Genomic DNA, 26,913 nt, shown 5'->3' on the forward strand with positions numbered 1-26,913 from the left:
ATAATTCAAGAGAGAGATTATGCGGCTATTGAGGGAGGAGGTTTTCAAGTTGAGGAACTGCAAGTACAAAGGCTCTGCAGCAGGATATGCTTAGTGTATTTGAGGAAAAGTGAGGAGGATGAGGTAGCTGGAGTGGCATGTACAAGGGGAAGAGTCGTGGATGAAATAGGCAGCAGGAGCTCTCTCCTTGATTCAGGGATAAGGGAGGGAAGTTTGTGTAATCCTTGATTGGGTGAGAAACAATGGATAAAAAAAAGAAACAATGGATTAATAATCAATCACATCTTTATAGTGACTTGTGACATAGGTTCTATGTCATTCTCATCACTTTGCTGGTATTTGACTATTGCATGCTACCTTCCTAATTAAAACTTGTTTCAAATGTAGGAACTGTGCTAAAACAATCTATAAAGTCAAGTTTAGTTATTCATGAAAATGTAGCTAGATTCATTTCCTTTTTATATTTAGCTTTTGGGTTGAAATTGGCAGTAGCCTGGGAAATGAAATGTTTGAGTCTAAGTCACAAGTATATGGATTTGTAAAAGATTTCCAAGTTACCTTGGGTTTTATTTATTTTTGAAATAGTTCCTTTTTTTTTTTAATGATTTTTATTTATTTACTCATGAGAGACACACAGAGAGAGGCAGACAGGCAGAGGAAGAAACAAGCTCCATGTAGGGAGCCTGACGTGGGACTCGATCCCAAGTCTCCAGGATCATGCCCTGGACTGAAGGCAGCGCTAAACTGCTGAGCCACCCAGGCTGCCCTACCTTAGGTTTTAAAATGAGTATTTGTAAATAGTTTTGGCTTTGGTCTGTGTGTTTCTGTTATATAATGACTTTGTAATTATATTTATGCATATGTAATACAATCTCCATTTTGTTAACATATGAAAACTTTAAATTATAGTCAAATTAATCTTAGTATATAGTTTCCAGAAGTAATTATTTTCCTTTCTAGAGTTTTGGTTTTTTTTTTTTTAGGTAGAAAAGCAACAACTAATATTTTATTGTTCTATAGGCACAAAAGGGTCTTTGTTAGAACATGCTTATCTAGTAATTAGAAAATTTAAGATTCCTACTTTTAATTCAAATCAAATCTATTAAACTTTTAAGATATTAAGTAATCTCTACGCCCAACATGGGGCTTGAACTCACAATCCTGAGATCAAGAGTTGCATGCTCTATTGTGAACCAGTGAGGTGCTCCTAAAAAACATTCTTTAACTTTTATAAAATTTAGCTCTCTAGGACCAGCTTTTCTTAGATTTTTGCCTTCTTAGGCATAAATCATGTAAGGGGAGCCTTAAGAAACAAGTAATTCAGAACCTAGATAGCATACTTTTAAAACTGCTTAAACAGATTGCTTGTTTGTATATTGATGTATATAGTAAATAGAATAATGTTGTTAGAGAATAAATATTGACCCATAAACCAACTAATGATCAATCTTAATGATTCTAATCTGTATGGCATATAGGCATTTTTTAATTAAATTCAAAAGAATTTAATTTGATTTAAAAATGTCAAAAAAAAATGTCCTTTGGTTGAATATAGGACAACCTTACTGTCTTGAGGTGTAGGAAACAGTATGTTGCCCAGAGATATATTGAAATGATCTCATGAACTAGGGTTCCAAAAGCCTTCCTACTATGACTGCCAGACACCTTAATGCCAAAATTGTTATCTTGCACTATGTAGGATTAACTTAGCAACCCTTGGAATGGAACTATATATTCAGTATGCATCACTTAAGAAACCTCTTATTGAATATAAAAATATAATCAGATAATTGGAAGGGGGCTTACTTAGACAGTAAAGCAGATACTATGGTTATTGAAGCCTGCCTCATACATTTAAACCAGAGTTTGATTTGTTAGTAGTGAACCTAATAGTAGTAGTATGGAGTAAAGGATACTTTCACTTTTCATTGTATACCCTTCTTTATGGTTTGACTTTTTTACACTGTGTGCATGTATTATTTTTAATATAAAAACTTAGTTTTAAGTTTTGAAAACTTAAAAGCCAGGAAACATTTATATAGAAGACCAGTTTACATATAGTGAAATATACCTGTTGAGCTCTACCAGTGTGGTGACACAGTGAATCTAAATAAATATAGTTAATTTAAGTTCCTGCAACTTGTTTATTTCTAGTCCTTGTTTATTTTAAGCAGTTAGGTTATTCATGGCAGTATTTCAGGTCCTGTATATTCCAGCAGTAAAACAATCTGGATATGCAACATTGTGGTTAGTGTATTCTTATTTGACTTGAATAACTTTAATAACTTTCCTTAGTTTATAATATTGTTTGCTTAATATTTGTGAGATTCCAAACATGTTGTAAAAATAAAATAGTCTGAATAATGACTTTCTAACCTGGACATTTTTGAAGATATAATTATCTAATATTCTTTTAATGAAGCAGGAATCTTGGCCCTTGAGGAATGCCTATGGAAATAAGAGAATGAAAGATGAGGTCCAGTGAAACTAAATGGAGAGTGTCATTGTGAAGCTGCTGCTTTTGGAGGCTGCTTGAGCCAGTTGTTGTTCAGGTGGATTCCAGATACTAACAAGTGTTTTTAAGTTTAGTTTCTAGCTCTAGATCATAGTTTACTGTAAGTAGATCTTAAAGACTTTTCTTACTGTTTCATCTGGTCCCATCTTCTCATTTCATTTAGTCCAATCTTTTTATTTTGCATTTTTGCCACTATTAAGTAGAACTAGGGCTATGAGAATCTGATTTTGTTGAATCCAGGTGTGTGTGGGATGTGTGTGTGTGTGTCTGTGTGTGTGTGTGTGTGTTTTAAATTGTTCTCTATATCCTCTTTGATGAAAAGCCTCTCAGAGAATGTGTGGTAGACTCTTGGCATTCACACTTTATGCAATTCACCTATAACCTTGAAGGTCTCAGAATGAACAAGTGAAAGTTCATGTCATGTAGTAATTGGTAATCTTCCTGACATAGGAATTTAAATTATTTAAATTATACCCACACTGCAAGGTTGCTGTGGGAACTGTCATTTAACTAGTGAGTGACCATGGACAGTGGCCTTGTATCCTCATTCGATTGCAGCTCTGTATGGGGCACAGAAATTCGGAAGATTAGGAGCTAGACTTGGTGATATAAAGGGTGTGTAAGAGTAAAGGGAAAAGCAAAATATTTTGTTACAGGAAGGATCAGTTTTTAAAGGCATGGTTTTAGACTAATGAGAAATGATAGGCATTAAAGTATAATTTTGAATTTGCCTTCATTGAGGTTACATTGGGAACCAGAGTGACCTGGAAAAACTCTCAGGGATGACTTTGCATTAAGGTTATAAGAGCTTGTGAAAGACTGATTAGGATACACTTTTATGATGTGTATTCAAGTATCTGTAGAGCTCACATTTTCAATGCTCTTCTGACTATTATGCACAAAGAAAAAAAAAAACCTTAGATGTTCCCATAGTGAACACTCACTTTATTTGAGTGATCTCTTAATGAAACATTGTTTCCACAAATATGTAGAAAGATTCGTATTAGCAAAAAAGGTCTAGGAGCAGAGGATTAGTGCTGAGATTTGATGGTTATTACCATGACTCTCTTCATTACCATGTATCTGGGCCAGGATAAAGGAAAGTACTAGAAATTTTTTTAAAATTTTTATTTATTTATGATAGTCACACACACACACACACACACACACACACACACACACACATACAGAGAGAGGCAGAGACACAGGCAGAGGGAGAAGCAGGCTCCATGCACCGGGAGCCCGACGTGGGATTCGATCCCAGGTCTCCAGGATCGCGCCCTGGGCCAAAGGCAGGCGCCAAACCGCTGTGCCACCCAGGGATCCCTAGAAATTTTTTTAAAAAGAGATTTTACTTATTTATTCATAAGAGATGCAGAGAGAGAAGCAGGCTTCATGCAGGGAGCCCGATGTGGGACTCGATCCCGGGACTCCAGGATCATGTCCTGGGTCAAAAGTAGGCGCTCAACCGCTAAACCACCCAGGTGTCCCTAGAAATTCTTTTCTTTGGCTATAATCATAGTCCTTTCATGAAGTAGAGTTTCTCATTATGTGGGCTAAGAGGGATGGTACACTTAATGATTTTTAAAAATATATTCTGCAATATATTCTCTATTAAGATTAAAACTCTCTCTCCCTTTTTTGCAACTATTTTGTCTTTGTTTCAAGCAGGCTTTTAAGTCCTCAACTTCAGAAAGGACTGAAACCATGAAATCTGAGTTCTATTATAAAACATACTTACCTTAATCATGTTTTTTTTTTTTTGATGTTTTCTTTTTTTGAAATTTTAAATACTTTCTTTTTTTTTTTTTTTAAGATTTTACTTATTTATTCATGAGAGACACAGAAAGAGAGGCAAAAACACAGGCAGAGGGAGAAGCAGGCTCCATGCAGGGAGCCTGATGTGGGACTCAATCCCGGGACTCCAGGATCATGCCCTGGGCTGAAGGCAGGCGCCAAACCACTGAGCCACCCAGGAATCCCTAATAATGTTTTCAAAAGCACCCACTTTCCCTACAGTCCTATAGGATATATGGTATTCTTCTAGTTATAAGGTTGTTGATTTTCCTACCCCATGGAAACCTTTCTTTGTTCCTTAAAATAGATAGAGGTTAAGAATGGGTTCTGGAACTCTACTGCCGACCTTTAAGTCCTGGTGTAGTCAGTATTTGTGTGACCTTGAGGAAGTTTCTTAACCTTTCTGCTTTCGTTTCTTCATCTATAAAAGAAAAACAATGATTCCTATCTTGTAAGGTTGGTGTGAGGACTAAATGAGCTACTAATTTGAATAATGTGGATGAGGGACACAGAGTAAGCTTTCAGTAAATGTTAGTTATTACCATTATCATAATTGCCCTCTACCCTCTCCTCTTCCTTGTCCCTCTGTACCTACTTGGTCACTAAGATATGTCAGGTTTTTTTTAGACTGTAGACCATTCATGTCTCATTTCCTGCTGGCACTGGGACCTTTCTAGACCATGACTTTTACTACCTCAGGCCACAGCACCACTTAACACCTCCTGCCTCTGATCTCTGATCTCATGTTTTTCAGTACTAGACTAATAACAGTTTTGTATTGTCACTACCTTGCTCCAGAATATACAGCAGTTTTTTACTTACTTGTTTTATCAAGTCTGACTGTGGCTTAACACTACTTATTTCACTCAGGCCAGTCTCATATTTTCTCACCTACATCATGTACTTGGACATTTGCTCATGTTCTTCCTTCAACCTTTATGCTCTTCCTTTGTGCCTTTACCTCTCTACTCTTAGTATTTCTATTCTACCTATACTTCAATAATCCAGTGTTTCTAAGATGACTTTATGGCTTTTAAGAACTGTGCTTAGGTAGCACAGGATTGGACTGATTGAGACAAAGACTGAGAGATCAGAGTGTGGACTGGGGATCAGAGCCTTTAAATTCAAGAATGGCAAATAGGAGTTAAGTCTGAGAAGCAGATCTAAGATGGAAGGACCAACTTAAACGACAAGGGTTGGGATGGGAAGGGATAGGATATAAGTGACAGCTGAGAGCAAAGCAGTTATTGAAAACATGACATATTGTTCTGCACGTTTGAGACAGACCAGGGCAGATCTTGATGGATCAAGTGGTTTTTAAGGCCCACGTGGCTGGACAAGATAGCATATTTATGAATTTGACAAGAGGGAGCCAGTAATGTTATGATCAGGAGCAGCTATTAGGAATCTGAAGTAGTCAGTCTTGGGGTGTTGGGCACTGGAAGACTGGGGCCATAACTGGAAAAAAATTTGAGCCCCTGGTTAGGCTAGAATATTAAGATCAGCAAAACTGAATGTGCTGAGCCATAGAACAACTTAACATTTCTTCTGGCTAAGATTAGAACTGTGTTGTGAGAATAGTGCTATACTGAAGCAACTTGATAGGCTCTCTTGCTGGATTTATGGATAGAGTGACTACACCTAATCCAACCAACAAAGCCTGCAGTGGTTTCACTATGCTCAGTGTAGATTCCGTATTCCTTACCTCTTGATTAAGCATACTGCTATCCTATATTGTTGTGATTGACTTAAGTGAATCTCTTTTTCTCCATTCATAGCTTAGGTTAGATCAAATGGTGATCCTTTTAAAAAAGAGCTTTATTGTAGTAGGATTAACATATGGCTGCATATATTTATTTAAAGTGTACATTTGGATACATTTGAAATATATATACACACCTGTGAAACTGTCACAATTAAGGTAATGAACATACTCATCATCTTCAATGTTCCTTGTGCCCTTTTGTAATTCTCTCTGCACCTCTCTGCCTCTTCTTTCCACCCACATCCATTGACTTACTCTCTGTTGGCTACAAGTTAGTTTTATTTTTTAGTAGACTTATATGGTATGAACTCTTTTTGTCTGGCTTCTCAGCATATTTCTTTCTTTTTTGCCATCTTTTTTAACATAATTATTTTTATCAATAGTTCATTCCTTTCTGTTGCTGAAGAGTATTCCATTATATGACTATACCTCAGTTTTTAAAAAAAATTCTATTTATTCATGAGAGGGACAGAGAGAGGCAGAGACATAGGTAGGGGGAGAGGCAGGCTCCCGCAGAGACCCTGATGTGGGACTTGATCCCAGGACCCTGGGATCATGACCTGAGCCAAAGGCAGGTGCTCAACCACTGAGCCACCCAGGTTTGTTGAAAGACTTTTTATGCTTCAGGTTTTTTTTTTTAAAGATTTTTTGTTTCTTTATTTGAGAGATAGAGAAAACAAGCAGGTGTGGGAGGCAGAGGAAGAGGGAGAAGCAGACTCCCCATTGGGCAAGGACTGGATGTGGTGCTGGATCCCAGGACCCTGGGGATTATGACCTGAGCCAAAGGCAGATGCTTAACCAACAGCCACCCAGACCCCCCTAACTCAGTTTGTTTATCCATTAACCTCAGTTTGTTTATCCATTTATCTTTGGAGGAATATTTGGTTGTTTCCAGTTTTTGACTGTTGCAAATAAAGCTGGGATGAACATTTATGTACAAATCTTTGTAGTTATAATGCTTTCATTTTTCTTAGGAATGGACAGCTGGGTCATATGGTAGGAGTATATTTAACTTTTTTAGAAATTGCCAAACTCTTTTCAAAAGTGATTGTAACATTTTACGTTCCCACAAGCATAGCTTGAGTTTCAGTTCTATGTCCTTAACATACTTGGTATGGTCACTCTTTTTAATTTTAGCTATTCTACTGGGTGTTTAGTGGTAGTTTTTTGTAGTTTTAATTTGTCTTTCCCAAGTAACTAAACTATATTGAGCATTCTTTTATGTGCTTATTTGCCATCCTAGTATATTCTGTGTAGAAGTATTTATTCATATCTTTCCCTATTTAAAAAAAAATTGTGGTAAAATATACATAACAAAACTTAACATCTTAAGTACTTTTACTTTTTTTTTTTTAAGAGTTATTTATTTATTTTTTTTGAGGAAGCATGTGCATGATTGCACAGAAGTGGGGTGAGGGGCAGTAGGAGAGACACAGAGAGAATCCTCAAACAGACTTGCCACTGAGTGCAGAGCCTGACTTGGGGCTCAATCCCAGGACCCTGAGATCATTACGTGAGCTGAAATCAAGAGTTGGATGCTCAACTGACTGAGCCACCCAGGTGCCCCCCATCTTATACCTTAGTAGCATTAAGCACATTCATGTTATTTTGCAGCCAATCTTCAGAACTCTTTGTCTTGCAAAATGGTTACCTATTTTAAATATTGGGTTTGTTTTGAAATTTTTTTTTACATATTCAGATATAAACTTATATCAGGTGTATGCTTTATAAGTATTTTCTCCCAGTCTGTGTTTTGTCTTTTCAGTTTACTGCGCATCCTGAAATCAGTTATGGCAAGAATGAATTACTCCACATTAATTAGCAAATTTCTACAATCAGGGCTTGATTTACGTTTGTTGATTGTCTATACTTAAGAAATGGAGGAAAATGTTAATAATGCAGATTAAACTTAAAGATTATGTTGTCTCTAGGGGATCCCTGGGTGGCTCAGCAGTTTAGCACCTGCCTTCCGCCCAGGGCGTGATCCTAGGGTCCCTGGATCGAGTCCTGCAGTTAGGCTCCCTGCATGGAGCCTGCTTTCTCCCTCTGCCTGTATCTCTGCCTCTCTGTGTCTCTCATGAATAAATAAATAAAATCTTAAAAAAAAGAGATTATGTTGTGTCTGTAGCCTTATACTTTATAAAAAAGTGTAAGAAAGTATGAAAGGAAATATTTCTTATAATATTTCAAACTTAGCTAATCAGTAGAGAACTCACGCAGGTCAGACATGTGTCTTCATTGTTCTACCCTTGTCAGTTGCAACCATTACTTGGCTATGGATATAAGAATTCAGCAAAAATCAGTGAAAGCATTCTGTGGCAATCAATTGACTATGTGGAATTTTCAATAAAGAGAATTATGTATTTTTCATTATTTGTAAATTATATGATACCTGTTTTTTTTTTTAAGATTTTATTTATTTATTCATGAGAGACACAGAGATAGGCAGACACAGGCAGAGGGAGAAGCAGGCTCTCTGCAATGAGCCTGATGTGGGACTTGATCCTGGAACCCGGGATCACACCGAAAGGCAAAGGCAGACACCCAGCTGCTGAGCGCCCCAGGTGTATCTTTTTCTCTCAGTAAAGTTTATAATAAGTTTATGTACACATGTGTGTGTGTGTGTGTGTGTGTGTATATATATATATATATATTTTGCAGAGACAGTTGTTAAATATTTACCGGCATATCACTGTCCGTACACTAATAAGTAAGCACCAGGGAAATGTGTCTAAACTCATGTAACTTGAATGAGTCAAGAAAGAAAAATGAGGTCAGGAAACAAAAGTCAGTCCATAAGTGATAAGAGAACCAAATCTAATTCTGAAACCAAAAGATGAAAGGGAAGGGTAATAGGGAGAGAAAATGAAAGGCACAATACTCAGAAGACCACATCAATTCTCTTATTACTAAAGACACAGAAGAAGTGAGTTATTTTCTTCTAGGAGTTTTATGGTTTTAGGTCTCACAGTTACGTCTTCAATCCATTTGGAATTTTTTTTTTTTTAAAGATTTTATTTATTTATTCATGATAGAGAGAGAGAGAGAGAGAGGCAGAGACACAGGCAGAGGGAGAAGCAGGCTCCATGCACCGGGAGCCCGACGAGGGACTCGATCCCAGGTCTCCAGGATCGCGCCCTGGGCCAAAGGCAGGTGCCAAACCGCTGCGCCACCCAGGGATCCCCTGGAATTTATTTTTGTATGTGGTATAAGAAAATGGTCCAGTTTCATTCTTCATGTATCTGTCCAGTTTTCCCAGTACCATTTGTTGAAGAGACTCTCTCTTCCCTGTTGTAAATCCTTGCCTCCTTTGTCATAGATTAATTGACCATATAGGTGTGGGTTTATTTCTAGGCCCTCTATTCTATTCCATTGATCTGTTTTTGTGCCAATACCATACTGTTTTAATTACTACAACTTTGTGGTATGTCTTGAAATCTGGGATTGTAATACCTTCAACTTTGCTCCTCTTTCTCAAGATTGCTTTGGCTCTTTGGGGCCTTTTGTGGTTCCATACACATTTTAGTACTATTTGTTCTAGCTCTATGGAGAATACCATTGGTATTTTGATAGAGATTGCTTCGGCTGTAGAAACATTTTTCATTTTCCTAGGTATGTCTTTAGGGAAGGGAAATAAAAGCAAAAATTAACTATTGGGACTACACCAAAATAAAAAGCTTTTGTACAGCAAAGAAACCATCAAAAAAACGAAGTCATTTGATAAATGAGAGAAGATATTTGCAAATGATATATCTGATAAGAAGCTAATATCCAAAATATATAAAGAAGCTCTAGGGGCAGCCTGGGTGGGCTCAGCAGTTCAGTGCCGCCCTCAGCCCAGGGCACGATCCTGGAGACCCGAGATCGAGTCCCACGTTGGGCTCCCTGCATGGGGCCTGCTTCTCCCTCTGCCTGTCTCTCTACCTCTGTCTCTCTCATGAATCAATTAAAAAAAAAAAATTAGCTCTATATCTCAGTACCAAAGAAACAATCTGATAAAAATGGGCAGAGGACCCGAGTAGACATTTTTCCAAAGAAGACATAGAGATGACCATTAGACACGTTGGAGAGATGCTTAACATCACTAATCAGGAGAATGCAAATCAAAACTATATTGAGAAATCACCTTACAGCTGTTAGGAATGGCTAGATTCAAAAAGCCAAGAAATAGCAAGTGTTGGTGAGATGTGGAGAAAAAGGAACCCTCTTGCATTGTTGGTGGGAATGCAAATTGGTGCAGCCACTGTGGAATACAGTATGGAGGTTCCTCAAAAAATTAAAAGTAGAATTGCTACATGATTCAGTAATTCCACTACTTGGTATTTATCAAAGAAAACAAAAACACTAATTTGAAAAGATAAATGCACCCCTTTGTTTATCGCAACATTATTCATAATAGCTAAGGTATGGAAGCAACCCAGTGTCCATCAAAAAATGAATGGAGGGCAGCCCGGGTGGCTCAGCGGTTTAGCGCCGCCTTCAGCCCAGGGCCTGATCCTGGAGACCCGGGATCGAGTCCTACATCAGGCTCCCTGCATGGAGCCTGCTTCTGCCTCTGCCTGTGTCTCTGCTTCTCTCTCTCTGTGTCTCTCATGAATAAATAAATAAAATCTTAAAAAAAAAAGATAAATTGATAAAAAAGATGTCATACACACACACACACACACGCGCGCGCGCGCATACACACGCATGCATGCACGCATACACAATGGAATATTAGTCATAAAAAGGAGACCTTGGGCAGCCCCGGTGGTTTAGCACCGCCTTCAGCCCGGGGTGTGATCCTGGAGACTCAGGATTGAGTCTCAAGTCATGGAGCCTGCTTCTCCCTCTGCCTGTGTCTCTGCCTCTCTCTCACTCTGTGTCTGTCATGAATAAATAAATAAAATTAAAAAAAAGAAATTAAAAAAAAAAAAAGGAGACCTTGCCATTTGTGACAACATGAATGGACTTAAAGGGTATAAGTGCTAAGTGAAATAAGTCAGACAAAGATAAATAAAATATGTTACTTATGTAAGATGTAAAAAACAAAATAAACAAATAATAAAAGAGATAAAAAAAACAGACTATTAAATAGAACAAACCTAGTGGTTGCCAGAGAGAATAGGTCAGTGGGATGATGGATGAAATAGATAAAAGAGATTAAGAGTATACTTCTTGATGAGCATAGAGAAATGTGTAGAATCTTGAATCATATATTGTATACCTGAAACTGATATAACACTATGTTTTAAAAAGTCTAAAAAAAATAAGAAGTTAGAAAAATAAGGTGAGTTGTTACTGTAGGATATTTGTTTTGGTCTGATTTAACTTGATCTTGGTCTTATTGTTATGTAATAGTCTGCTAATAACATTGAAGAAGAATGTTAGAAACTCATATTTATTAGTATTCATTAGCAACTTCAAGTAAGCCTTGGCTATCTCAATTTAATTGTTCTCAAGACCAAAAAAATTATAAAATACTTTTTAAAATTAAAAATTGGAACATAGAACAATTATGTGTTCTCTGTTGTCTGCTAAAGTTTACATCATTAGCTACATTGCTTTTTTTAATCTATATACTCAATTCTGTGATGTTTACCATATTTATATTTCTTTCAAAAGGTTTTTTTTGAGAATATCTTAATTTTGAATCTGATAATTAAATTTTAAAAATATTTTGTTTTGTAGCCATGCAGGATATACATACTGTGGGTCTTGTGCTGCTCATGCATATAAACAAGTGGATCCATCTATTACGTAAGTAATACACAGTTTTGTTTAAGTGGGAGAAGGTTGGGAATCATAACCACTTTGTCACAGAAGTAACTTGATTTTGCATGCTTATTGTTGTATATTTCATTAAGAATTTGACTATTTATTATACCTTATATAGGTTATGAAAAGTTTTCATACTGTTTTTCATTGTCTGAACATTTGGTTTTTACATTTAGGTTTTTTTTTGTTGTTGTTTTTGGTAGAATGCTTAGTTCTGGAAATGTTAGAAGGTTAAATGTTTTGTTTAAATTTCTCTTTGAAACCAGATGAGCATCTTTAAGAATGCAAAGTGCCTTGTTCTATCCTAGTCATTTTGTGATTTAAAATTCTTTATTGTACTTGTTAAGTTGTGGTTAATGAAAGAAAATAATTTCTCATTGACAAGATGAGGTAGCTGAGTTATTTTAGAATCTGACAGTGAATTTAATATGGTGTTTGAAGTATGTTAGCTCTTAATAATTCAGTGAGAACTCTGAAATTAGCTTTAAGATTTTTATCTGGCAGATTTGAGACTTAAGTAATATACTGCTCTCTAAAATAAGAAATGTATGAACTTTTAAAAGCTTTAACTAGAAATAGCTATCCCCATTACTGAATTTGCTGACCAGCATTTTATTGAAATAGTTAATTCACAAATGTGAACAGGTATTAGGCTCCAGTCTGTATGCCAGTTATACATACGCTATATAAGTAGGTAAAATCAATCATCTTAATTCTGTCAAATATTGATTGTTAGGTTAGACTTGTGCTAGTAGAAGTAAAGCATAATAATTCAAAATAAGTAACTCACAGCAGCCCTGAGTTTAAAAAGAAAGTCTCACCCCACTGCCTAATCCTTTACCTTTGAGCAAATTGTTCAGATTTTTAAAACAATAGAACTGTTCTTTTTTATATTTATGTAGTGTGCTCTGCACATTGTATCATGCCTTTGCTGGAAATTATTTTAGTAAGTTTTTAATGATAAAAAATTGATAATGTTGCCAAATTGATGAGGTTTTAGTTAGCCCTGCCTCATTTATGGTGTTTTGAGGAGTGTCTTCATCAAGTACTTCTTGATACATTTTTAATATATGATTTCAGCTAATTTATTTCATGAGTAAGAACAAAAATAAATTAATTGGAAAGATTTTCAAATGTTTCCTTCATTTGGGCCTATAATAAAGGTTAGTTAATATGACAGCCTTTTTCAAACCTTTTCTATTTGAGGATATTATTTGCTAGAAGGATACTCCTGAATTAAATTTGGCTTAGCAATGTTTAGATAGATGAGAACCTATGTTGGTAGATCCAGAAAGGATGTATTAAATAAGTTGATAAAAAAGGATGTATTAAATAAGTTGATAATGGAAGGAAAAGAGGAAAGGGAAGAGAGCCAAGGACTAAGATGATAATAAAAGAGGTGAGTAAAAAGAGAGGCAAATGATGCATGAAGATGTTATCAGCTTATTCTTGTAATTAGTATATAATAATTGAATTTTGAATAAATAAATCTGAAGATCCAAGCATTAAAAATAATTGACAGTCATTGCTATATTCTCTTGAAAGTAGCTTTCCTTGAGCTTGGCAGTGTTTCAGAGTCCTTTGAGAAAATAGAGAAAGAACATTTTTCTGGGAACTATGAGAAGTACAGAGAAAAAAATAACAGTCCAGGAGAGAAGTTTAAATTCTCTGCCACTAGATCCATTCTTACCTTCCACACTAATCCATTCCCTACATGTCAACTAGGATTATCTTTTTGTGCTGTCTTACTTTGAATGGATCTTTTACCTTTGCATCATTTTGTAATATCTTGCATGGAACATTTAGGAGATATTTGTTAACTGAATTTTGCAGATCTTTTGAATGTTGACATTTCATCATACAGTGCCAAAAAACCACATTTGTTAATATCACCACAAATTTCATCAGAAATATCTTTAATTATTGGGAAGCTGTCCATCTCACAGTGATAGAAGTTTTGCAAAAATCTAATTTTCACTTAAAAGCTTCAATTATATCTTGGGCAATGTTTTCTTTGAAGTGGCAGGCCTATTTTGTTCATTTTCTAGAAAATTTCTGCCAAATACCTAAGTTGGAGTAACTGCAATTTGTCTACAGTCATTTTTTGAAGTAAAAATTGTGTCCCATGAAAAAAAAAGCCCAGTTTAATCACATTTACAATCGCACAAATGTTTTCCCTGAGATAGAATTCTGTAGATAGCAAAAGTGCTTTATATATTTATCACCACAAAATTAATACATTTTGTCATACAGAATATTTTTAAAAAACTGTCCTCAGAGTTCAAGATTTAATGATATTAAGTGAAACTGGCCTTAAAAAAACAAAACAAAAAAAACCCCTTGGTGTGGGTGAAGGTAAAGAATACATGACTACCAGTACCTTTGATTCTATCAATCTATTGATTAATCTGTGGATCATAGTTCTATTGTGCTAGTGATTTACACAGCCTCATTTTTTCCCTCTAAGTACAAATGTCAACCCAGTGGGAAAGGCAAATAAATTCCTCATTAGTATGAAAATAGTTTTGATTTTGTACACTTCTTGAGAGGTTCTTTTGGAAGGTACAGTTCACAATTTGAGAAGTACTATGATAAAGGGTGATTGGATTTAGATTATGGCTGTTGGGGAAGGCATTTCTGAGGAAATCATTTTTAAGCCAAGCAAATGGAACAATAGCACCCGTGAAGGCTTTGAAATAGGCAGAGCTGTGTTCCAGTATCAAGGAACTGCAAGACCAGTATATAAACTATTGTGACCAAGGGGTGGAGGTGGGGAAAGTAATCAAGGGGGGGCCGTGCATTTGAGACTTTAGAACCCATTTTAAGGAGTTTAGATTTTATCTTCTGATTAAGACTTTTTAAGCAGGAGAATGATAGAATCTAATTTATGTTTCAAAAGGAATACCTTGGTTGTTTAAGGAATTTAGAAAATGGTATATTTAAGTAAGTTCTTTCCTGTATTTATTGTTGCAAAATCTTTTTCTGTTACTAAAACTTTAATTGAAAACCTGGAACTCAAGATATATAGTAACTTGAAAGAGCCAAAGAATCTTCTTTGGGGCCACATGACGTTTAATTCTTCAGTTAAAATATTCCTGTGTGCCAGGAAACATCTTTAAAAATTACTTGTATTCCATTATTTAGAATTAGTAGTTGAATATTTATGAGGGCAGATATACAGGTAACTTTATTTATTGGATGCACAGACTATACTTCTTGTAGTAAGTAACTCCACAAATGTGAATTCTCTGGAGGTATTACACATAAACTACATTTATTTCTAAAAGAATACCTCTTGACTTTTTCTTGATTTATCATACTAAGGGTTGGTCTTGTTTTTTTTTTTTTAACATGTGTGACAATAGTAATGATAGGCTAATATTTGTAAGTTATTTGTTTAAAGGCAAAGCACTTTGCAATTAAATTGGAAAGAAAGTGGCATTGCTTCCAATGCCCATATTACTTATTTTTCTTCAGAATATTCCTGCGGTCTTGGCGTTTATGGATCTAGCAATTTAGCCCCCGTCCACCAAAAAAAAGAGCGAGCATTATTTTTTATTTACATTATTAATTTTTTTGTTAGCACACAGCTAACAAAGAGACTCATTTTGAGATTAATTCTACTATGCACTTTTTTTTCTCTTTTTCAATGATGTCTAGCTTATTTTTGGTTTATTTTTGGGTTCGTCACTTGTAAGGATTTCATATTGATGTGAACTAAACCTCCTTTCCCTGTGTTGCATATGAGTGAGTTTCTGTCAGATTGGAAAGAATCTGTTGAGTATACAATTGGCTAATTCAAATGTGTGGGGCTCTTTTCTCCACCAGTCTTATCTTTCATCCAGATTGGGTCTTGCAAAAAGGCTGACAAGGTAAATAGGTATTAGAGGGGACAATTAGGCTTTCCAAACTGACCTTCGATGTTTATTTCTGGAGTAGTGCTCATATTTTGGTCACTGTTACAACCTGTTACACTTACCTAGAAATATGTCTCTGTCTTGGGTTTAAATCAATATTTTAAAAGTCATTTCATATTTTAATTATATATGCTGGATTTCCTAGGAGTGTTTATCTTAAATATTCTATTCCTCTGCCTTGTCATAGAAATACATTCATCAATAATAAAAGTGCTGCCTTTTTCATACTTGATTCTCGGTTCATGTAATACCTGTCCTTAGGAAAGTCACCTGAACACTCAGAGTTACCATTGTCTATATCCCACATTAGACTTTAATTTAGAAAATTGTGATGATGTTTATGGACTGTTGAGAGAGCATAGTGGTATCTTTTTTGTTCATTCAGGAATCTAAATTTGATTTGATCTTTTTTTGTTTTGGAAATGGCTGTTGGCTTGCTCATAGAGGTGATGATAGGAAGTGACTATTGGCAGTGGAGGAAAGGAAGATAAGAGATCATGTTTTTGACTAGAAATGGCCTGTGGATGAAGTCTTATGTTTTTGCTATCTGTGACATCTTGAGGAAGTTTTGGGACTCTAAACAGAGAATCTCTGTTTTCCTTATCCATATCTTCCTTACCATCCCCTCCCCCCACCACAGCAAGTAACATATAGCAGACAATAGGTTAATTTTCTTAGCTGTCATTGAATTTTATGAAAAGAAATATATTGCCTAAGCACATTCCTTCACTTGCAAGTTTTTGATATGAAAGAACTAGCTAATGTCTCAGTCTTTGTCCATTAACTGAGCAATGAGTAGTAATTAATTTTTTCTAGGTACATAGCTTATCATCTATCCCCTTCTTTCTCATAGTTTTGGTTTTTCAAGTCTGTAAGTTTGTGTGTGTGTGGTAGGGGAAGAATCTGGGAGAACAGAGAAAATGGATGGTTTTGGAATTTAGATTGTGAGGATGTTTGTGATAAAATGAGGGGAAGTTAATTTTACTCTTGATGTCAAGATAAAAGGATTGTAAAGAATTAAGCTATGGTTTAGCCCAGTTCTTTTCTTTAGCTACAGTGCAAATAACACATAATCAAGTTTCTTTGTTTTTGGGAATGGCTTCTATCTACTTGAATGGAAACAGAGAAAGCTTATTATACAGAATTTTTCTCAACAATTTTTCCTTTTTTCTCTGCTATGGTAGAAATGTGGAAATAGCTTTATCAGAATGGTTCTTTGTAATGATATTTTGTATGGAGTTTTAGAAATTATACTATCATGTGTTTTTATTAAAGTCATGGTAGATCTTAGGAGGCAAATTTAGGACATGTTTAGAATTTGGAGATTTTATTTAATAGATGAAATGTTTAAATTCAATGAATATAGCTATTGAAAAACCTTCTGTATCGTAGGCATTGTGAATGCTGAGATGATTTTAAGCATAGCAATTGATTTACTGTAGATCAATAAATCAGTAACCAAGTGTTGAAAATGTTTTGTTGTTGAAAATGGTTCTTTTAAAGGCCTTCCAATAAAAAATATAGTTAAAAAGTTGAAATTAATTAACTAAGGAGCAAATCATTAGTGGGTATATTAGTTTGCTGGTGGTGCTGTATAAAATACCACAAAGTAGGTGACTGAAAGCAGAAATTTATTTTCTCTCAGTCCGGAGGCTGGAAGTCCAAGATGAGGGTGCTGATAGGGTGGGTTTCTCCTGAAGGCTCTCTTCTTGGTTTGCAGATGGCTGTCTTCTTGATGCCTCTTTACATGGTCTCCTTTCTGTGCATATGTGCCCCTGGTATCTCTTCCTTTTCTTATAAGGACACCAGTCATTGGATTCAGGCCTTATCTGAATAGCCTCATTTTAACATAATGATATGCTTTAATATATTATCTCCTAATATGGTTACACTTTGAGGTACTAGGGTGGATCTTCAACATAAACTTTAGGGGTACATAATTTAGCTCATAATAGTAGATAATGAAATGAAATCAGTGAAGATAGAAAATGGTGCCACATATGATTTTTAAAAATTACTTATTTTTTCCCTTTTATTTAATAAGGTTTGTATAGTCTTGCAATTGTTCTGTGCTTTTGTTGTATATCTCCTAGCCGGAGAATTTTCATCCTTGGGCCTTCTCATCATGTGCCCCTCTCTCGATGTGCACTTTCCAGTGTGGATATATATAGGACACCTCTGTATGACCTTCGTATTGACCAAAAGAGTAAGTATATAGAAATATTACAACTTTTTAACAGCTAAAAGTTTTTTTAAGATAAGAATAATAAATTAATTTTTAAAATTAAAAATATGAATATTATAAATTAAATCTCAGTTTTAAAAAATAAATTGATTTTAACTTATCTGCAAAAAGCAAAAGCAAAGAAAGATGATCTTTTATATGCATAAAAGACAACTAGAGTTTTTTTTGCCAGCTGCAAAAATCTGTCAGGTCAACTAGTCTCCAACTGTTTATGATTATATGTGTATTCAGGGAAGTGCCTTGTACTCACTGTATCATGAGACAAGAAATTAGTACCCACAACAACTTGAAGAAAGATTCTGAGCATGTTAGTCTGCTTCTGTATATATCCCTTTCCTTGTAAATAGGCCATCATTCTCAAATGAGTTTTGTTGGGGGGAAAAAGTGAAACTCTGAAACAAAGGTGTTACATAAGTCTTAAGTGTATTTTATTTTTAAAACATGTCTGTATTTTGATAGATATTTTTCCATAGGATTCTAGAAATCAGATCTTTTTTAGTTGTGTCTCATTTTATACATTGAATGTGTAAATTAAAACTTTTGACTTCATAATAATATTTTTGGAGGAGTGGGAGCATAATTTTAAAAATCTAGAACAGTACAGAGAATAGCATAACAAATATTCTTGTGCTTACCATACACAATTGACTCAGAATTTTCCTTTTATCTATATTCAGTTTATTTTCCCAGAAACCATTTTCATGATCTTGCTGTGTATTCCTCCAGTTCATCACATTATATTTTAAATATATTGGGTGCTTATTGTTTCAAGAAATCTTGGAACAAATTCTTCTGAAGAATGAGAGAAGCCATTTGCAAAACAGACAATCACCTCTTTTTCCTTATTTTTTAGGCCAAATTTTTCATAATTGGGGGTTTCAGTTATCACTGAGTATTAGTAATTTGTTGTTAGAATAATTTTTACTAATGAAGCTGGAGTAGAACTAGCCTTATTACTCCTTGTGATGCTTTTAGGGGACATACCTTATTTTTTAAAATTTTGTTGGGGCATTCAGAAAATTTTGGTTTTAGGTAGCCTCCTAATGAAGGAATGAATGATTTTAATCAGGTATAATTTTGCAGAAGAAAAGCCATGCCATCATTTGTTTCTTTCTTTGATATTGGTAAAACCCATTTAAGTATATAGTTATAAAAATGTTGGTTCTGTTCTCTGATAAAAAAATTCTTATATCACTTTTTTTAGCATGTTAAATTTCATCCTTTTCTCATGATATAATATCCATTTTTAAGTATGATTAATTAGAAGGGTCTGAATGACTATGTCATTTTAAGATTATTTATGGCGTAGTACTATGTGAATTTATGTTCTTGTCCCAGAAGCTGAATTTTTAATTTTGAGGAAAATAGCATCCTTAAAGGAATTTTCTGCTCTTGGTATGGCAGGCATTTGATGTGGGAATTTTATTATAAAACAAAACACAACTTAAAAACTATATTATTAACCTCACGAGTATGTAGACCAGTGGCTTTGCCATATTTTACTAGGAGTTCTAATCAACTGTATTCTTGTTGGCATGTGCTGATTAAAGTCCAGGAAGAGCTTAGACCCAGAGGTGATTTTAGATGTAATGAAAAGAACTGATGAAAATTTTGAATTCTTACTTTTATTTAACTGTGTAACATATGAAAATGCCATAATTATCACATGTATTATTGCTTTGTTTGGTATGTAAAAAGCTAGTTTTATCTTTTTCAAAGTTAAAAATGAAGGAAAATGTTATGTGGTACTTCTGTTTCTTGCCAAAGCATGTAGTTTTTTGTTACTGAGTGGAGTCTCACAGAATAAGGATATACATTAATATATTTGTTTTACTATATTTTGAAATCTCTTTAGTTTACGGAGAACTATGGAAGACAGGAATGTTTGAACGCATGTCTCTGCAGACAGATGAAGATGAACACAGTATTGAAATGCATTTGCCTTATACAGCTAAAGCCATGGAAAGGTATATTGATTAATATAAGAAATCCCAGAGAAATCGTAAATATTAATTTCTTTGGAGTTATTTTCACTGGGTAAAATTATCATTAGGATAAGGAGATTTTTAAGAAAATTTGTTATTTGACTGGTGCCTGGCTGGCTTAATTGGTAGAACCTGTGACTCTTGATCTCAGAATTGTGAGTTTGAGCCCCACATTGGGTGTAGAGATTACTTAAAAATAAAATCTTAAAGTTTGTTATTTGAAATGATATAAAAATTTGAAATTGGATATTTCTAATGTGGTTTGAAGTTAGTTTTAAGTAGTTTGTAATGGCTGAACACATGAATTGACATGGTTGTTTTATTAGGTGATAATATTTTAAAAACCTGTGTGCTTGTGTATGTGTGTGTGTGTTTGAATTAATCATTAAACATTTATCTCAGAACAAATTCTTTTATGCTATAAGTAATCATAAAATTTTAGATTTGGAAGTAACATTGGAGGTCATTTATTTCAGCCTTATGCAAAGTACATAAATATCTTTTATAATACGCTTGACAGATTATTATCTGGTGCCTGCTAACGGTCTTCCAGTGGTAGGATGCCCACGAGACTAAGTAGGATGACAGGGACAATATTTATTTTATTCTTCACTTGTATCCCTGTGCCTAGCAGAATGTCCATTACATAGAAATCATTAGTTTATTTTGTAAAATGAAAGAATTTTTAAAAGAGCTTTCTTCTTTTAGGGCAGTATTTCAAATTAGAAGGTCTTCCTTTTGTAGGTCCCATTTGTCTGATTTTTTTTCAACCATTTCCTTTATATGGACTTAATATTCCTTATATAGTTTGACTTGTCCTAAATATGGTGAGATTATTCCTTCCCTGGGTCTTGTCACTATATTCCCTTAGTAAAATGCATTGTATATTATATAGGTTTATATTTTACATAATAAAATATATATTATATTTTAAAAATATAAAATATTTTATATAAAATATATATATATATATATATATATATATATATATATATATATATATATATAGTTAAATGTGTTAATGAAGTCCAAGATCACATTAACATTTTTCATGTTTACATGGCTTACCTGCTATTGGCTAATACACTTGTGGCCAGCTACAGCCCAAGGCTTTTTCATACAGTTGGATCATTTTTTTTCTTGTACTTTTGTGGTTTCTTTTTAACTCTTGATTACTACTGTTTAATTTTTTCTGGTTGGTTTTAGTCTATTATGGCAGTCTTTTAGGATCATTTCTGTTCCTAATTCCGTTATCAGTTACTTATTTCAGTCTTATGTTATCCACATCTATTCATGATGATAACTATGATGAATTGTGTAAACCTAAAGGAAGTTTCCCCCCAAAAAATCATTGTGATACTAAATTATAAGCAGTATAGTTTTAGGTTAAGTGTGTTTTACCACATTCTCATCTTTCAGAAATTGTTAAACCAATATATGCTGTTTATTTTCTGGAATGCTAGTATAATCAGAACATTACATTCTTCAATTACATAGGCTAAAAGAAAACTTTTGTTTTCCTAAAATGTTTGCATATTTTGTCATGAGAAAATATATTTTAGACATAGTGAATCTCAGTATAGTAGAACTAATACATTAGAAGCCAATAGTATCCTTAAGGCAGTTTTAACAAAATAATATTTTTGTTATTTCAAAAGTAAAATGTAATGTTGAAAATTTGGGAAAATAGAAACTAAAATCAACAAAAATTCCTGTTTATAATTCCCTCTCTATTAAATAGTGTTAAATAACCAAAATTTAATATATCACTTCTCAAGAGACCTTCCCACTTACTCAGATTACATTTGCATCCCTAATACTGACTCTTAAAAAGTACCCAGTACTTTTCCTTTGTAGTCTTTGCTGCACTCATTACCTGTATTAGTTATCCATTACTGTGTAATAGATTGCTCCAAAAATTTTGGTTTGAAATCACAACTATTATTGTATGAATTACTGCTCGCTAATTTGGGTCAGGAGTTTGGGTAGGAGACACCTTGCTCTGGTCGATGAGATGTTGACTAAGGTAACTTGAGTGGGGCTGGAGGATCCAAGGTGGCCTTGGTGCTGGCTTTTAGTTGAGACACCTCATTTGTTCTCTGGGTAGCCTGTTTGTTCATCAACCATGGCTTTTTTTTCTTCTGGCTTCTCTCTAGAAGGATAGACTGGATTGTTAAGGCCTAGCATCATTTTTACTACATTCTGTTTTTCAGAGCAGACCACAATGTTAGCCAAGATTTAAGGGAAGGAGAAAGAGATCCATTCCTTGACGGGAAGAGTAGCATGTATATATTCAAGAATAGGAGGAATTGTTGGTAGCCATCTTTCCAAATGGACTTTCACAGTTCTTCTAATGGACAATTCAGTGTGTCTCCAACATGCAGTACTCAGCCCTCCTAAAATGCCCAGAAATCTCATTCAGTTAGCACCTCAGATTCAAAGTCCATTACCTTATGGTCTTTATTAGGTTGGGATATGGACGAGTCTTTCTGGGTACAGCTTCTCTTGGTTTGGATACCTGTGAACTAAGAATACAAGTTTTATCCCACCACTCACTCTGTATACAATTTTGAGACAGGAATTCTTAGTCACAATAGACATTCCTAGTGGAGAATGCAAGAATGGGAAGCATATAGCAGCTTTTGTCCAAAGCAATTCTGAAATCTAATTAGGGAACAGAGAATGTTTTTTTGTTGTTTATTTGTTTTTGTTTTAAGATTGAATTTATTTATTCATGAGAGACACACATACACAGAGAGGCAGACACAGAGGCAGAGAGAGAAGCAGGCTCCCTGCGGAGGGAGCCTGATGTAGGACTCAATTCTGGGACCCCGGATCACAACCTGAGCCAAAGGCAGATGCTCAACCACTGAGCCACCCAGGTGTTCCAAGAATGTTTTCCAGTTAGGGCTTGGTTCTGACTTCTGGTAGTGGTTTCATAATTCTTCACTTTTCTCATCTCTTGGCTTGGTCCCTTGGGCTCTTGGCTCTACTTGCGGACTCATTTTTACTTCTCCATAAGAAGTGGGCCTTGTTTATACCTCAGTCGGCTTCATATATGTGACATTTTGAAAACTTAAAGGCCTCTTCTCATTTGGAACAGCGTTTATTTTAGTCCAAACTGATAGAACTCTATTAAACATTGTGGGATTTTTGTATATCAGATTATAAGTGCATTTCATTAGGCAAAAGTCACATTCACAGTTCTTTAAGTGATAGGACTCTCTCTACTTTGGATCCCAAGCTAGGATTTTGTAAGCTTCTTAGGAGCCCTTTTGCCTACCTAAGAGGGAATATAAGCCCACCTGCTTAAATCTTTCTGTGGTCTTTTTTTTTTTTTTAATTTTTATTTATTTATTCATGAGAGACCCCGCAAGAGAGAGAGGCAGAGACACAGGCCGAGGGAGAAGCTGGCTCTCTGCAAGGAGCCTGATGTGGGACTCAATCCTCGATCCCTGGATCACACTCTGGGCCAAGGCAGATGCTCAGCCGCTGAGCCACCCAGGCGTCCCTCTTTCTGTGGTCTTAATAAAGAATTGTAGAGATGAATTTTTGATTTGATGATTGTGAGCTTATGATTTATGGGCAGTGCTCTGGATTTGATCTTTGTCTTCATATTGTTTCTTTGATAGTCTTTTGCTATCTGTAGAGGCTGGTGATGAAAAACAACTATTTTCCAACCAAACAACTCATGGTTAGAAACTATTTCCTTTAAGTTCTACTTTTAATTCTTTAGCTCATGTTTTTCTTCTTTTACCTTCTCATACTTGGCTATAAAGAAACGAGTGACATTTTGAATATTTTGCCTGGGAATCTTCTTATTCTCCAGGTTTACTCGGTATATTTTTAATGTTCTAAATCATTCTACTTCTGATAATTATGCTAATTGTTCTGCCAGTATATAATACGGGCCCCTCTTCTCCTGGCCTTGTATAGCAGTTTACTTACTGCTCTAACAGTTCCCTGTCTTCTTCTTGCCCTTTCAGCTTCTGCTTGCCTCTGTATGCAAAGCCAATGGGTTAGGTTTCTGTTCCAGTAGTACCCTTTTCAAGCACCACTTTTTGTCTCACATACCTTCGTAGCCTAACAGATAATCTCAAAGTGCCTTTTTTTTTTTTTTTTTTTGGTTATAACTCTGTGAACTAGAAATTTGGTCATGGGCACATGGTGACAACTTGTCTCTGCTTCATCTGCTGCCCATTGAAACAGGCTGACTTAGGCCAAAGGCTCTAGGGTACCCTCATTTTTTGTCACGGGCTGCAATGCTTGTTGTCTACTGAGGTACCTTGGTTCCATCTTGGAGCGCCCCATCTTCACCTATTGTCACTTATCCTTCAGGGCCTCTCTTCACCTGATTGTCCCTCTCCTCAGATAGTTGTGGACCATAATGAAGTAAATGGCAGTTCAGGGCAGCAAGAAAACAAAACTAGAAACTTTGAGGCCACTTTATATTTAGGCTTGGAACTGGCCTAGTGTCATTTAGGCCACATTCTCCTCATCCAAGCAAGTTGCAAGACTAGGTTCAAGGAGAAGGAGGAGACTCTACTTTTGATGAGAGGAGTGGTAGGAGCATTTAGAAGTGGGAGGAATTTTCAGGGATTATACCTGAAGACAGCTTACCATAGTACCACTGTACTTAAATAGCTCTTTTTGGTGATTACCTGTATGTGTTCCCCTTCTCTTGCAGTTCCCTACTCTGCTCCCTGAGGGCAGTTAGTCTTTACTGTACCTTCTGTGCCCAGCTCAGTACCTGCTACACAAAAGAATTTCTGTAATTAATTGTTGAATGAATTCATAATGATCTTCACATTATTAAATATTATTAAATATTTTCCCAAAATGAGGTTGGATGTTCTTTCTTATTACTGCTTTTCATATTATGAACATATTTCCATGTCTTTTTTACTTCTTTTTATTGAGTACACATAGGACTTTCTAGAATATATCTATGGAATACTTTAATCAGTTGAACATTTAATTTTCTAACTTTCCTTTCATAGTCATTACAGATTTTTAAAACTAAATACCTAAGGTATTATTTATAATTCTATGTGTTATCTTAAACAAATTTAAAAAATAATATTCATTAGAACTTTTTAAAAAAAATAATGAGTAGTATAAAGGAGAAAACATGAAATTACCCATAATCTCCTTGCTTAGTTAACCCTATTGACATTAAAAAAATACTTGTATAGTACTGTATGTACATAGGTTGAAAATATAAACAGCATCAAGATGTATAAGATGAACAGTTAAAGCTTCCCTGCTTCCCTTCAACAAGTGTTCATTTAACAGTAAAAAGTGTTATGTATCTACTAACATATTATGCATGTATGTTTGTATTATATATGTAAAATTTATATATATACATACTTATTTGTGTAAATTAAAACACACAAACAAGAGATCATATCTTATGTAATCCTGATCCTCTTCCATATTTATTTTTACTATTGAATTCCATATATTATCTTTACTGTAGTAATTTTTACATTGCTTATAATTGTATTAAAAAGTTAAGTTAGAAAAAAAAGTTAGGATATGTAGAAACCATCTATTTTGAAAAACAAAAACAAAAACACTAGTAAACTCTGAAGATTAAGATAATTGGATCCCAGCTCTTCTTTTTTCTTGTTCAGTTACCTTTAACATCCCCTACATGTTCCTTTCTCATTTAGTGTTCGTTTAAAATTTAAAATTTTAATTGTTTTGGTAATTTATCTATATTAAATTAAAATGTACTCTTTAAGGCATAGAATTATATGAGTATTGACAAATACAGAGTTGTATATATCCATCATAGTCCAGATATAATTTTACTATCTTTCGTTCAGAAAAATATGCAGAATAAATAGGATGCTTTAGTAACTTTGAAAGTGTTTCATTGAGAAATACAGCACTATAAAACTTTTCATGTTCACTCTAAAAATATTATCTTAGCCATTTAATATTTTTTATTACTGCTAATAGTTTGGAACATATACAACTTGGAAGTACAGTACAGTGTATTTAAATATGTACCATCTTCTGCTTTACTTTCTAGCCAGTCTTACAAATTCAGTATGATTAGGATTCGACAGCTCTTGGAGTACTTAGAGTATTATTAAAAAACAGCAGCTTGATTTTGTGTAGTTTACCCAGGTCAATAAGCTGAAGTCTTGTAATTCTTACGTTTGAGTTCCCTGAGTAAGAACACTACTATCAGATGATTTTGCATGGTATTAAATACAATTAACTGAACAGTTTTTCTGTTCTTAATATCTTACATTAGTATGGTACATTTATTACAGTTGATGAAGAAATAGTGGTACATTATTAATACCTAGGTCCATAGTTTAATTAGGGTTCCCTTTTGGTGTTACAAGTTTATGGGTTTTCTAAAGACATGTTATCTACCATTATAGTACCATACAGAATCATTACACTGTCCTAAAAATCCCCTGTACTCTTCCTGTTCATCTCCACCGTGCCGCCCTTTTCCCCTTTTCTGTCTGTGTCTCCCTTTTCCCATCTCCTGGTAACCACTTACCTTTTTATTCTCTCAGTAGTATATAGTCATCTAGTTTCTGGAATGTCATGTAACCAATTGCATGGTTACAATTAATCATACAGTATGCAGCCTTTTCAGGTTGGCTTCTTTAAGTTAATAATATACTTTCAAGATTCCTCCATGTCTTTTTTTTGGCTTAATACCTATTTCTCTTTATTGTTGAAGAATATTCTATTTTATGGATGTATCACAGTTTATCCATGCACTTATTAAAGGATTATTGATATAGTTAGATTAACATCTCTCATATTTGTTATTGCATTCTACTTATTGCCCTTGTTCTTTATTTCTTTTTTTGTTTTCTGTTATTCTACCTTCTGTGGTTTTACTTGAGTGTTTTAATAGGATTCCATTTTTTTCTCTCAACATATCAATTATAGTT

At 34.7% G+C, this 26,913-nt stretch overlaps 1 protein-coding gene across 6 annotated transcripts in view; it reads left to right on the forward strand.

Moving 5' to 3' along the window:
• The window catches only part of MEMO1 (mediator of cell motility 1), a 123,983-nt gene that overhangs the window by 62,133 nt on the left and 34,937 nt on the right, over positions 1 to 26,913 (forward strand). For all 6 annotated transcript variants that reach the window (XR_012003184.1, XR_012003183.1, XM_072767374.1 and 3 more), the window contains 3 exons: positions 11,748 to 11,816; positions 17,845 to 17,957; positions 19,852 to 19,963. Coding sequence is in view for 4 of the 6 variants with exons in the window: in XM_072767374.1 (XP_072623475.1) it covers positions 11,748 to 11,816; positions 17,845 to 17,957; positions 19,852 to 19,963 (294 nt within the window). In the remaining 2 variants the exon portion in view is untranslated. The remainder of the gene's footprint in view (positions 1 to 11,747; positions 11,817 to 17,844; positions 17,958 to 19,851; positions 19,964 to 26,913) is intronic.

Source organism: Vulpes vulpes, chromosome 8 (genome assembly GCF_048418805.1).
Source record: "Vulpes vulpes isolate BD-2025 chromosome 8, VulVul3, whole genome shotgun sequence".
Lineage (NCBI taxonomy): Eukaryota > Metazoa > Chordata > Mammalia > Carnivora > Canidae > Vulpes > Vulpes vulpes.